Source organism: Calonectris borealis, chromosome 3, assembly GCF_964195595.1.
Source record: "Calonectris borealis chromosome 3, bCalBor7.hap1.2, whole genome shotgun sequence".
NCBI lineage: Eukaryota > Metazoa > Chordata > Aves > Procellariiformes > Procellariidae > Calonectris > Calonectris borealis.
This window is the reverse complement of record NC_134314.1, coordinates 4,131,932-4,144,403: the sequence shown is the minus strand read 5'-3', so window position 1 is coordinate 4,144,403 and position 12,472 is coordinate 4,131,932. Positions and strand designations below refer to the sequence as shown.

The following is a 12,472-nucleotide window of genomic DNA, read 5'->3' as shown; positions in this document are numbered from 1 at the left end:
GGGGGATTGAGGAGGGATGGAGGCGGAATGCAGGTGGGACTGAGGAGAGATGCAGGCAGGCTGGAGAAGGGAAGCAGGCAGGATGGACATGAGATGCAGGTGGGATGGAGGCAGGACGGCAGAGGGAAGCAGGCGGAATGCAGGTGGGATTGAGGAAGGATGCAGGCAGGCTGGAGAAGGGAAGCAGGCAGGCTGGACATGAGATGCAAGCGGGATGGAGGCAGGCTGGCAGAGGGAAGCAGGCAGGATGCAGGTGGGATTAAGGAGGGATGGAGGTGGGATGGAAACAGGATAGTGGTGGGATGCAGGCAGGTTGGAAGAGGAAAGTTAGATGGGATGGAGGTGGGATGGAAAAGGGATGCGGGTTGGAGGAGGAAAGTTAGATGGGATGGAGGTGGGATGGAGAAGGAATGCGGGTTGGAGGAGGAAAGTTAGATGGGATGGAGGCAGGCTGGAGGAAGGAAGCAGGAGGGATGGAGACAGGATGGAGGAGGGAAGCAGGCGGGATGCAGAGGGGATTGAGGAGAGATGCAGGCAGGCTGGAGAAGGGAAGCAGGCAGGCTGGACACGAGATGCAAGTGGGATGGAGGCAGGCTGGCAGAGGGAAGCAGGCAGGATGCAGGTGGGATTGAGGAGGGATGGAGGTGGGATGGAAACAGGATAGTGGTGGGACACACGCAGGTTGGAAGAGGAAAGTTAGATGGGATGGAGGTGGGATGGAGAAGGGATGCGGGTTGGAGGAGGAAAGTTAGATGGGATGGAGGTGGGATGGAGAAGGGATGCGGGTTGGAGGAGGAAAGTTAGATGGGATGGAGGCAGGCTGGAGGAAGGAAGCAGGAGGGATGGAGACAGGATGGAGGAGGGAAGCAGGCGGGATGCAGGGGGGATTGAGGAGGGATGCAGGTGGAATGCAGGTGGGACTGAGGAGAGATGCAGGCAGGCTGGAGAAGGGAAGCAGGCAGGCTGGAGGAGGGATGCAGGCAAGCTGGAGGCAGGCGGGATGCAGGTGAGATTGAGGAAGGATGCAGGCAGGTTGGAGGAAGAAAACAAGATGGGATGGAGGCAGGCTGGAGGATGGAAGCGGGCAGGCAGCAGGCAGGCAGCAGGCAGGCTGGAGGCGGGGAGCAGGCAGGATGCAGTCACGCTGGGGGCGGGCCGGGCCCGGGATGACTCAGCCGCCGGGAGCTGCCCCTTCCGCGGCCGAGGGAGCACGGGGCCGGCCGGGGCCGAGCGGGGCGGTGAGTCCCGGGGGGGAGCGGGCATAAGGAGCGCAGCGGGGCGCGGGTGCGGGCGCTGCGGCGGGGGCAGGTAAGGGGAGGGGATGCTGCACTGCACGGCCCGGCTTGGGGCAGGGGGACACGCGTGGGGCGGCTCCGCGGGGAGCAGCGGGGCCGGGCAGGGAGCCCTGCGCCCGCGGGGGGGACCCCAGCCCTGCGCCCGCGGGGTGCTGCGAAACACCCCCGTGGGGCAGCAGCAGCAGCATCTCCCACGTTTTGCAGCTGCATTTTGGGGTATTTGTGGCCGTGGCGGGTCCAGGAGGGATGCTCTGCGGTTCAGAGGGGAGGTTTTGTTGCAGGGAAAATGCTATTAACCCTCAGCGCGTCTCAAAACCAGCAAACCTTCCTGTAAGTGGCAGGGGAGGAGAGAGAAAACCTTCTTTTCAATAATGAAGAAAAGGAGAAAAAAAATACCCCAGCTCTGCTCATCAGCTGACGCTAAGGAGGTCGGTTTGGCACCCGCTCAAGTGCTTCTGGGAACATCCCGTGATGCACGGCCGAGCTCGGGTCTGGCACCGGGACCGTGGCTTGGAGATGGCGCTGGATAAAAGCTGCCTCACGTCTGTCTGGCGTGCAATCTATCTGTCATCCATATATCACGCTCAGGGGGTTGCGCTGCAGGAGTGATACAGCAAAGATCGCTTCTTTCTTGTATTTATCTCCAGGTTGCAACATTGAGGGTGCAGATGAGGGCAAGGAGTTTCGGTAGCGCGGGGTGTCTGCTGCAGCAGCTGAGGTCTTGTGCAAGACTCTGGTTTATGGATTGGTCTGTAAGAGTGGGGGGGGAAAAAAAAAAATCAGCGCAGCTCCATTTGGAGGAATCTTGCACTTTCTGTCAATGCAAGCTGTAGAGGCGAGCGCTGCAACTTGTCTCAAGATGTATTTATTTTGCCTGTGCTAATGGTTTGGCTTTCCTGGAAAGGAATGGGTGTGGGGAAAAGGGGCTAATGCTTTTTTTTTCTTTTTTAAAAAAAAAAAAACACAACAAAACAAAAAATCAAGCTTTGATAATGCAGTAATGGCTGTAATGAAGTCACCAGGCCATGAGTTTGGTGCATGCCTGTGGGGCCACCAAGCTAACCTGGCGGCACAGCAAGCTAAGCTGGATTGCTTTGTTTCTAGGCTTGCTTTATTGTGGCTTAGAGTCACGCACAAATACTGGCAGCCAGAACAAAGGACAAAACTCAGCTTGGGTAAAGGGCTGCTTGCTGGAGGAGGACACATGACTTGGGCTTTGCTGAGTACCTCTCACCCTGGAGGGGTGGGGGTGTTACGGCTGTGAGGGTGGGACAGCTTTTATCTTCCTCAGACCCTTGGAAAAAGGTGTCTGGGTGCCTCCGTCTGTGCCTGGAGGGGTTTGGCCCAGACAGCGGAGGAGCTGAGAGGTGCTTCAGGGCTGTGACTTATCTCATGGCCCGACCTGCCTAAACTGAGTCATATGAGTTGGGCTTGGAATAGCCTGTTTTGGGGTTGGTGTTTTGTGTGTTTTTTTTTTTTTAACTGTGCAGAGAAATGCCCAGTTAAATGAGACTTGTGGGCTTTGATTTCTGGGTGATGTGGAGAAGACCTTCGTGGTAGGGCTCTGCAGAGGGATTTGCTGTTGCGGGCGCTGTCCGTCTCCCTTTGGGAGGAGGCTGTGGGAGGCTGATCTCTGGCATAACGTGGTCCAAACAGTTGGAGCCCTTTCCCTGGGAAAGCAGGTAGGGAACTGCCTCTGGCTCTAAGATCTCCTGATGGGGAGGGATGGAGAAGGCACCTGGGTGATGTCACCTCCTTCCCTCCTCCCTGTCTCTCTGCGTTGCAGGCAGCGCAGAGGAACTGCGGGTGGGTGGTGCAGCGTCAGCCGCAGCCATCTCGCTTCGGGTGCTCTCCTCCCTCGCACGCTGCAGCTGCTCTGAGCAGCTCATGTCAGAGGGCCTTCGGCCTCGGTGCTTCCTCCTCACTGGCTGGAAGCGGGAGCTCAAGGGCTGCACTCAGGTGACCCAAATTTCCTCTTTTTAAGCAACCAGCTGGCTGAATTGTGAGAGTCCTGCCCCTGGGGTCAGGTGTGCTGGTGGGTAGCAGCTTTCTGGAGTTATTTCTTCCTCATCCTTCAAGAAATTGCATTACCAGATGCTTTGGATCCCAAAGCAGGGGGCAGAGGACTTGTTCTCAGCTCCCGGGTTTGCAGCCCAAGAGGAGGTGGAGCAGCTCAGGGGGGGCTTTTTGCAAGCCCCGAACATCCTCCTGCCCTCTGGAGAGTTTGTTAGGGTGAAGCTGCAGTCTCTTAAGAAGTTCAACAGCCAAGTTTTGCTTCTGTTTTCAAGCTAATAAGCTGTGGTGGGATGTGACCTGTGAAGACAGCCTTTGCCAGGGGTTATCCTGAAGCTGCAAGGCACCTCCAAAGACCTGGGGGGTGCAAAGGGAAGGGGTCTCCTGGGGTTGCTGCAGAAACTCCTCCGGCCTGTTCACCGTGCAGAAAGAAGAGCAGATATCTGTTGGGTGCAGCAGCTGTTATGCAAGTTTGGTTTTGGTGCTGCTCTTTCGGCGGTATTTAAAGCGGTCGTGGGACTTTAGGGGGAGGGAGGCGTGCGCAGAGGAGATAGCGGCGGCCGGGGAAGCACACGCGCTATAACGCTGCCACGGAAAGTGTCTTCCCACTCGTATCTGCGGGGAGAAGGGGGATGGTGGTGGAAACCAGCAGCCTTTTCTCACTCGCTGCGTTGCTGCTGGGGTCGGCGCGTCTCCGGCTGCACGTGACTTGCTGTCGGTGGAAATCCGTCCTGCGGGTCCCTGCGCTCTCTGTATATAGATTTGCTGTACGCAGGGCGCTTGCTAAAGCCAGGAAGCGGGGAAGTGGGGAGAAAGAAATCACATGAGGTTCAGGATTTCTCCTTCCTTCTCCACCCAGATCTTGGGATACTCCGTGCCATCCAGCTGAGAGTATCGGCTCCGCTTCCAAAACTTTGTGCCCGTAGGAGACTTCATAGAATCACAGAATGGTTTGGGTTGGAAGGCACCTTTAAAGGCCATCCAGCCCAACCCCCTGCCATGGGCAGGGACATTTTCAACCAGATCAGGTTGCTCAGAGCCCCGTCCAACCTGACCTTGAATGTTCCCAGGGATGGGGCATCTACCACCTCTCTGGGCAACCTGTGCCAGGGTTTCACCACCCTCAGTGTAAAACATTTCTTCCTTCTATCTACTCTGAATCTCCTCTCTTTTAGTTTAAAACCATTCCCCCTTGTCCTTTTGCAACAGGCCCTGCTAAAAAGTCTGTGCCCATGAAATTGAGGATTTCCTCCTACTTCTCCACTCAGATCTTGGGATAATCTGTGCCATCCGACTGAGAGTACCAGCTCCCCCCCAAAAAAAAACTTCATGCCCATGGGAGACTTGGCAAGAGGCTTGTTTGCTAAAACAACTGAGCGGCTCCCAGCTATTTGGATTGCGCCGGACGACGTCTCGCTGCTTCTGCTGGGTTTGCTGGCCGTCGGCCACGTCGTGGGGTGGATGCGGTGCAGCAGAGCTTAAAAGGCGAGCGCCTGTCGGAGGGGAAACTGCCTGGTATCTTTTTCCAGTTTGGTCTCAGGTTGCCTGGAGCTCGCAGTCTGCAGCCGGTGTGGTCTGGTAACCTGAGGATGGGAGATCTCCCGGGTCTGTCCGTCAAGAGCTGGGTGGAAGCAGCCGTATCGATGCGGGAGGTTTTGCAGGGCGGGTTTCAGCGTGTCAGCAAATTTACAAACATCCTGCTGAAAACGAAAGTATATCAGGTGGCTTCTGGCCTCAAAAGTGCCTCGCTTCTGCACTCCAGGAAATATAAAGTTGACTGCAGGAAGTACAGAGGGTTTGGGGTTTGTTTGTTTGGGTTTTTTTTTTTTTAAAGATGTTTTATTAGAAAAGGTGCTTCAGCTCAGGCCGGTCACCTATAGGCTTCCTATGGCCGTGTTGAAGGGGCACAAGGCAAAAACCACAGTAGCCTTAGAAATGTATATTTGTTTCTCTGGGCGTAACCTCCTTCCTGCTGCGTAAGCAGGGGAGCACGGCAGGGATGCCAGCAATGCCAGCGAGTCCCTTGGCTGGGAGAAACCTCTAAGCGAGTAAATATGCATGAAACCCCTTCAAAGAGGTGAGATTTAAGGGTAGGAGGACCCACGTGCTGCTGAAACTCAGCGAGCTTTTAGGCTGTGCATCCTGCTGAAAGCACGACGAGTGGGAAGAAAAATAAATAAATGGTGGAAGGAGGAGGGCGAAAGAAAAAAAAGCCTCTTTATACAGTTAGCTGCAGCCGCCTGGGCTTGTCGCTGGCAGAAAGTAGGACAGTCCTGCTGGGTTTTCTTCTCTGGAAAGGCTAAACTTGGCTGTGAGTGGGTGGAAGCAGCCTGCATGGAAACGCGTGTGCGTCTCCCCATCCCCTGCCCTTGCTCAGCAAGCTCTGCTGCCGCGGGGCCGGAGAGCTGCTGGCAAGAGCTGTGTGTCCGGCTGCTCGGGTGTATTTGCCTCGAAAAGCTTAAGCCCAGGCTTGCGAAGGTGATTACGTGTTCAGCTCGCTGAGATGAGTAGGAATTAGAGCCTAAATATCTCTGCTGTTCAGGCTGCTGTGGAATATTGGAGGTCTCGGATCAACTCACCGGGATCGGAGCTCGTGGGGTTGGTGGAAGGGGAGCCGGGGGGTTTTGGAGGAGGAAGAGGAGGAGGAGGAGGGTGCCCTGGTGTGTTTGCAGAGGTCGAGCAGCTCGTGGCTCGGCTGCGTGTCTGAGTCAGGCGTAGGGACGCGGAGCAAGCGGTGGCTGCCGGCGTTGGGGGTTAAATTGGAGTTGGGCAATTTAATGTGAATTAGGTTAAAGGAGGCAGGAGAGCAGAGAAACCACCGAGCCCTGGAGCATCTTTGGGCAGGGTGATGCTTCTGCTCCCGCATGGGAGGCTCTGGCCCACTCTTGCCATGCTCCTGGATTTCCCCTGCATCTCTGTTCCCCAAATTGGGACTTTCCTCGTGCTTGCGCCAAGGGATGCGGCTTCGCAGCCTCCCTCGTGAAAAGCCGCGGTGGGAGGGCAGCGCGGGCAGCAGCCACGGGCAGCTCCGGTGTGCACAGACACCCCCCCTCTCTGTGTGGGCAGGGGGTCCCTACCTCGGGGGCTGTGACCCCACTCAGGGTCCCCAGGGCAGTGGGCTGGCCAAAATAAGGCCGTAAAGTCCAAAAATATGATTTGGAGTGATATCTTCAAAGGGACGAGCATTGCACTAGGGCAGGGGCTAGCAAGTCCTCAGGGCTGCAGCCCTGCCTGCAGTTTGCCGTGGTGGGGGGAGTTACCTCTGCCTTCTCCTAGTCTTTATTCTCCAGTGTTGTGGAAGTAAACACGGCTTTTAATACCCTCCAAATGCGATCCTTTGGATCTGCTTCAAAAGAGACTTTCCTGCCGCTACTAATCCTGCAGCGGTCGACCGAACAGGGTTGCCTTGTCTGATTTCTTCTCAGGAGGGGGGTTATTAGTCCGCTCCTGCGTCTCTCCTGACCTTTGGGGTAAGTCGGGATCGGGAGGGACTTCGTGCAGCCACGTGTTTTATCCTCCCACGTGGTGCTGCGATGGTCCTTCTGCCAAGCCCTTGCTCGCGATCCGAGCCTGCCTTGGGAAGGTTTCCAACGATGCCCAAATCTGGCTGCAGGTGGAGTGTCCTGTTCTGTAGCCAAGATGTGGCCGTCCGTGTCCATCCTGTGTGTCCTGGTGGCCTTCGCCAATGCTCGCAGCATTCCTTACTATCCTCCTCTCTCCAGCGACTTGGTCAACCACATAAACAAGCTCAACACCACCTGGAAGGTGAGTACCGGCTTGGTTTTGGGGTTTTTTTTTTTGGATGCATTGCTCAACAGTCGTGTTGTGGGACTCGGTAGCTGAGCTTTGGGAGTCTCACCACGGTGGTTGCATCCAGTGCAGTCCCAGTTGACTTCTCCAGTGAGTTGATGCTGTCAGGGATTCATGCGGTGACAGTAACTGTGGAGCTTCTCCTCTTCGGAGCAGAGCACTGATGAATTCATAGACGAGGAGCAATGCCAAGAGGAGAGGAGACTCTGTGGGAGGCTGGAAACAAGCGGCAAGTGTCAAACTGTATTGGTGACCTGGCCAAACCCACCTCAGCCAGGCTGCTGTGGCCAAAGCCTAGAGCTGGACCTTAGCTTACTGGTCATGATGCATTGATCCTGGAAGGAGCTGTGTGGTTCTGGGTCCATAGGCGGCTTGGCTCTTGGCCCCTGGGTTTTATAGCACGTGTCAGACAGAGGTTGGGTTTGAGGGAGATCAGGAGCCCCAGGCTGGTCCCAGCGATGCACTTGGTGGCTATGGTGAGTCATGTCCCATTTCTCTGTGTCTCTTCCCAGGCAGGGCACAACTTCCACAACACTGACATGAGCTATGTGAAGAAGCTCTGTGGCACCTTCCTGGGTGGACCCAAGCTCCCCGAGAGGTGAGTGCCGGGAGAAGATGAGGGCCCTGTAAAAACTTGTGTGGATGCTTCTGGTGTGTCTGGAGTGGGTGAGGGTCTCTCCTGGCAGACTGTGAGCAGGGTTCCCCTGGGTGCAGCTTGGTGGACATCTTGCATGGAATTAAGCACAGAAGCATGTGTGGGCCAACATCCATCCTCTGTCCTGCCGGATACTTGACCAATCGTGTAATTTGTACTCTTTGAAATTTAAAACACTGGAGGAGCTGCTGACCTGGTCTGAAGACTTCAGAAGTATTTATTCTCCTTCAGTAAGCAAACAAGAGCACTCGTCCTCTAGATCACCTTCAGAGGAGGTTGGAGAGTCCTGTTGCACCCAGTCGTGTCACGCTGGTGTTCCTATAACAGGACTTCCCTCTTCTCACTTGCAGGGTAGACTTTGCTGCAGACATGGAGCTGCCCGATAACTTTGACTCACGGACGCAGTGGCCTAACTGTCCCACCATCAATGAGATAAGAGACCAGGGCTCTTGTGGCTCTTGCTGGGTAAGAGCATGGGCGGTTTAAAGTCGTGTCGATACAGAGTTTGCTGGACAAAAAACACGCTGTTGACTTTGCTACTGAACTGCATAAATGGGGGGGACACGGGGGATCCTGTAGTGTCTGAGCTTCTCGGTGGGCTTATCCCAGCCAGGCTCACGCTTGCTGCACTCATTCCAGAAGGTTGCCTGGCCAGCTCTAATGATCTTCCCGTGGGTTTTTGGGGCTGCTCGCAGGCTTTCGGTGCCGTAGAAGCAATTTCGGACAGAATCTGCGTTCACACGAACGCCAAGGTGAGCGTGGAGGTCTCGGCGGAGGACTTGCTGTCGTGCTGCGGCTTCGAGTGTGGCATGGGGTGAGCTGCTCTTGATACTTCTGCTCTTAAAAGGTGGGTGGGAGGAGCGGGGACACAACCCGAAGATGCTGATCGTTTCAGCCCTGTCTTCCTAGTCTCCCTAATGAGCAGGAAGCCCCCACCAGTGGTTTGTACTGTAGATGCTGGAGTTAGGTGGGAACATAAAGGTGACTGCATGGACTGAAAGTCCCTCTGGGCCACATCCTGCTCCCAGCAGTAGCTGGATGATGATGGATGGTGTAGGGAGGGCAAGCACATAGCAATCCTTTCCCATACGTAGTTGGCAGCTGCCTAAGCCAAAGGATGGATCTCTTAATAGCCCCAAAGCCTTGGATTTCAGGCACAAGCCTTTTGCCTGTGGCTTTTGCAGTTGTTGAGAGCAGGGTGGGCTCCAAGTTGTGTGGCTTCTGCTGCTCCTGGCAGCAGAGGCTGACCAGGGACCTGGTTAGGAAGCTCCAAGACAAGGAGGCACCACTGCTTTTGGGATTTGGAGGTGTGGGGGCTCTTACCTCCTTCTTGCCCCAAGGCTTCAGTGTCTCGAGGCCCAGAAGTCCTGGGGAAGGCAGGGACAGACTTACAGAATCATAGAATCATTAAGGTTGGAAAAGACCTCTAAGATCATCGTGTCCAACCATCAACCCAACACCACCATGCCCACCAAACCATGTCCCTAAGCGCCTCATCTACATATCTTTTAAATACCTCCAGGGATGGTGACTCCACCACTTCCCTGGGCAGCCTGTTCCAAGGCCTGACCACTCTTTCAGTAAAGAAATTTCTCCTAATGTCCAGTCTAAACCTCCCTTGGCGCAACTTGAGGCCATTTCCTCTCGTCCTATCGCTGTTACTTGCGAGAAGAGACCAACACCCACCTCGCTCCACTACTTAAAAAGGATCAACATGCTGAAAGCTTCCTTTCAGCCATCCGAAGCTGGCTCCATTTCCCCCGTCTCCCCCAAAAGGGGATGGCTCTGAGCGGGCTGGAGCTGGAACTGTTGCCTCTTTCTCCAGGTGCAACGGTGGTTACCCCTCCGGCGCCTGGAGGTACTGGACAGAGAGGGGCCTCGTGTCCGGGGGTCTCTATGATTCCCATGTGGGTAAGTCCTGGCGGATACCCTTGTGAAAGCAAAGAGGAACATCTCTGCTTGGTTACAGGTTCATGTCCTTCAGGGTGTTTTTCTTCTGGTCTGCATTCTTGTGGCTGCTCCCTCCTTCAGGTCTGGGCTCAAACACCTCTGCTATCCCAGCTGGCTGCTCCTGTCCCCATGACTCTTGGTCACCCCTTTGGGACAAGGGTCCCCAAGCAGCACCTAGTGGCAGGAGCCCCGCACTGCCAGACCTAAAGGGAGGTCAGTAGCCAGACCTAAAAAACCCACAAGGCTCCTGCTTCCATAGCAGGAATGAATGAGGCTGTGAATTTTTTTGTTGTTGCTGGTTTTGGACCAGTTCAATACACTTGGGATGAGGGCAGGAGCCTTCCTGACATGTTTCCCCCTCAAAAAGCAACCTTCAGGCTGGAAACCTCTGCCTCCTCCTAGCGTGGCCATGAGTTGGTTCATGTTTTCATCTTTTCCATCACCTTGTCAAGAAGGAGGTGGTGGGAAGCAGGTTCAGAGGGAAACCTATTGCTGATGCAGGAATTGCTCATGTGGCAGTAGAAGACCTACTCTTGCTCACACCCCACTGATCTGTGGGGTTTCTGGGTCAGAAAGGTCGTACCCTTTCTTGGGGCATCTGGTGCCTTCTCCAGCATGGCTTGGGGACAGCCGGTTCATGCCACCTCTGTCCTCGACAGGCTGCCGTCCCTACTCCATCCCACCCTGTGAGCACCACGTCAACGGCTCCCGACCACCATGCACCGGGGAGGGAGGGGAAACCCCCAGGTGCAGCCGGCACTGCGAACCCGGCTACTCGCCCTCGTACAAGGAGGACAAGCACTACGGTAAGGGAGGTGGCCTCCGACACTGCTGGATGCACAGCAGCTCCAGAGCTGCTCCTAGTGGTAGCTCGGTGGGGTTGGCGGGGTTGGACCTCTTCCTAAGCTGTTTTATGGTAGCTATTTTCTGCGCCCTCAGGATGGGTGGTGTTGGAGCAAACAGAAGCCTGGCAGATGCACAGTTTGTACTTGCTGAGACTCAGCTGAGATGGGGGAACTGATTTGAGTCCTCGTGATGCACCTGCCTGGGTTGAAGAGCATGGTCTGGTGTCAAAGCCACCTCCTTCCTACTCCTTGGTGGTAGCCAGCACTATACCTGTAGGAGAGTCTGGCTGCTCCTTGGAGATTTGTCTTAACCTCGAGTAATTTGGTTTGTTTTGGAAATGAGGATGTACATTTCCTGCTGGAGCTGTCTGGAATAGGTCTTTGGGTACAGAATAGGACTCGGGTTAAATCATTCCCTCTGGAAGAGGGATGGTTGGAGCCCTCTTTCCCTGCCTGGCTGGGTCAGTACCTCTGGAGCAGCTGGGTTTGAATTTAACCTTTAAGTGGAGAAGGCCTTTTGTAGGGTCATGCTGAGCAGTCTCTGTCCAGCCATCCCAAGACCTTCATGGCCTGACGATGCCGTACTAATGGTGGGACTTTTTTTCTCCATAGGCATCACATCCTACGGTGTCCCTCACAGTGAGAAGGAAATCATGGCGGAGATCTACAAGAATGGCCCAGTGGAAGGAGCCTTTATTGTCTATGAGGACTTCCTGATGTACAAGTCTGGTGAGCATCAGCACCAAGGCTGTAGGGAGCCCTGTTCATCCATAGGGTCTGTCTTTTGTGGCCCTTGTCCCTCTACTCAAGTCTGAAAGGACATCTCAAGTTCATGCTTGAGTGTTGCAAGATCATGGGCAGATACCATCTCCTGTATCCATTGGTTTACAGCAAGGGGAGTAGGTGTTTGGGACTGGCTCAGGGAGGAGGCCCCAGCGGGGACCCCCCAGAATTGCAGCTGAGAACAACAGTTAGGATTTTAGGTAAAATCCTGGCAGATGGTTCTGGTGTGGCCCCAGTTCCCCGTTCTGAAATGCTTGGGATGTGCTGCCTTTGGGCCCCTTGCTGAGTGTCTCCTGCGTCCTGAGCTGACGTTTAGCATCAGTCCTTCCTCCAGACTCTCCATTAAGCTTCAGGTTTCCATTTAACCAAAAAACCTTCTCAGCTGGTCTCTGGCCTTTGATATCGAATGTCTCACAAGCTGGCGGTGGTCTGAAGCAGGGGGAGACGCAGCGCTCGTTGACTCGTTGGCTTGTTGCCTTGTAGGGGTCTACCAGCACGTGTCCGGCGAGCAGGTTGGAGGTCACGCCATCCGGATCCTGGGCTGGGGCGTGGACAACGGCACTCCGTACTGGCTGGCCGCCAACTCCTGGAACACCGACTGGGGGGACAATGGTGAGGCCACCCCCTGGATGCTGCCTGCGGGTGGGGGGGCTGCCAGAGGGAACCCCTCTTCCCCGTTCTCCTTGGCACAGTAGGGAGGTTGACTTTTGCTCTTGGTGTGCTTCCAGGCTTCTTCAAAATCCTCCGAGGAGAGGACCACTGCGGCATCGAGTCTGAGATCGTGGCCGGCATCCCCAGGACGGAGCAGTACTGGAAGAGGGTGTAACCTTGATCAAACCACAAATAATCCTGAGTCCCCGATGCTTTTAACTGATAGCGGGTTGGGTGCAGAGCCCCCCCCCCAAGAGACTATAGTTGAGGTTACTTTATTAAAGCTTTTTATCTTTTTTTGGGGTTTTTTTTTGTTGTTGTTGTTTTAATTGTATGGTGGAGCTGGAGGTGGAACTGCTCTCTGCAAGACCTCTGCTCCTGGTGGGTCACAGCTATGGGGCATTCCCTGCTCAAAGGACTGCTGGAGGGCTCGCTGGCCTCTCGCACCGTGGTATCTGCTTAGCCTGGAC

General features: G+C 55.2%; 1 protein-coding gene across 6 annotated transcripts; it reads left to right on the top strand.

The window, feature by feature from the left end:
- Nucleotides 1-808: 808 nt before the first annotated feature.
- On the top strand, nucleotides 809-12,299 carry CTSB (cathepsin B). Of its 6 annotated transcripts, none has more exons than XM_075144866.1 (10): nucleotides 809-1,238; nucleotides 6,922-7,073; nucleotides 7,631-7,716; nucleotides 8,124-8,238; nucleotides 8,469-8,587; nucleotides 9,599-9,684; nucleotides 10,383-10,529; nucleotides 11,181-11,297; nucleotides 11,835-11,963; nucleotides 12,080-12,299. In XM_075144866.1, exons 1-10 carry the CDS (start codon nucleotides 854-856, stop codon nucleotides 12,175-12,177), a joined length of 1,434 nt encoding a protein of 477 aa, XP_075000967.1. In that variant the 5' UTR covers nucleotides 809-853; the 3' UTR covers nucleotides 12,178-12,299. The 6 variants fall into 6 exon arrangements, with proteins under 6 accessions (XP_075000967.1, XP_075000970.1, XP_075000971.1 ...); XM_075144869.1 differs by having other exon boundaries at nucleotides 1,234-1,308; XM_075144870.1 differs by lacking the exon at nucleotides 809-1,238 and adding an exon at nucleotides 1,371-2,977.
- The last annotated feature ends 173 nt before the right edge of the window (nucleotides 12,300-12,472 follow it).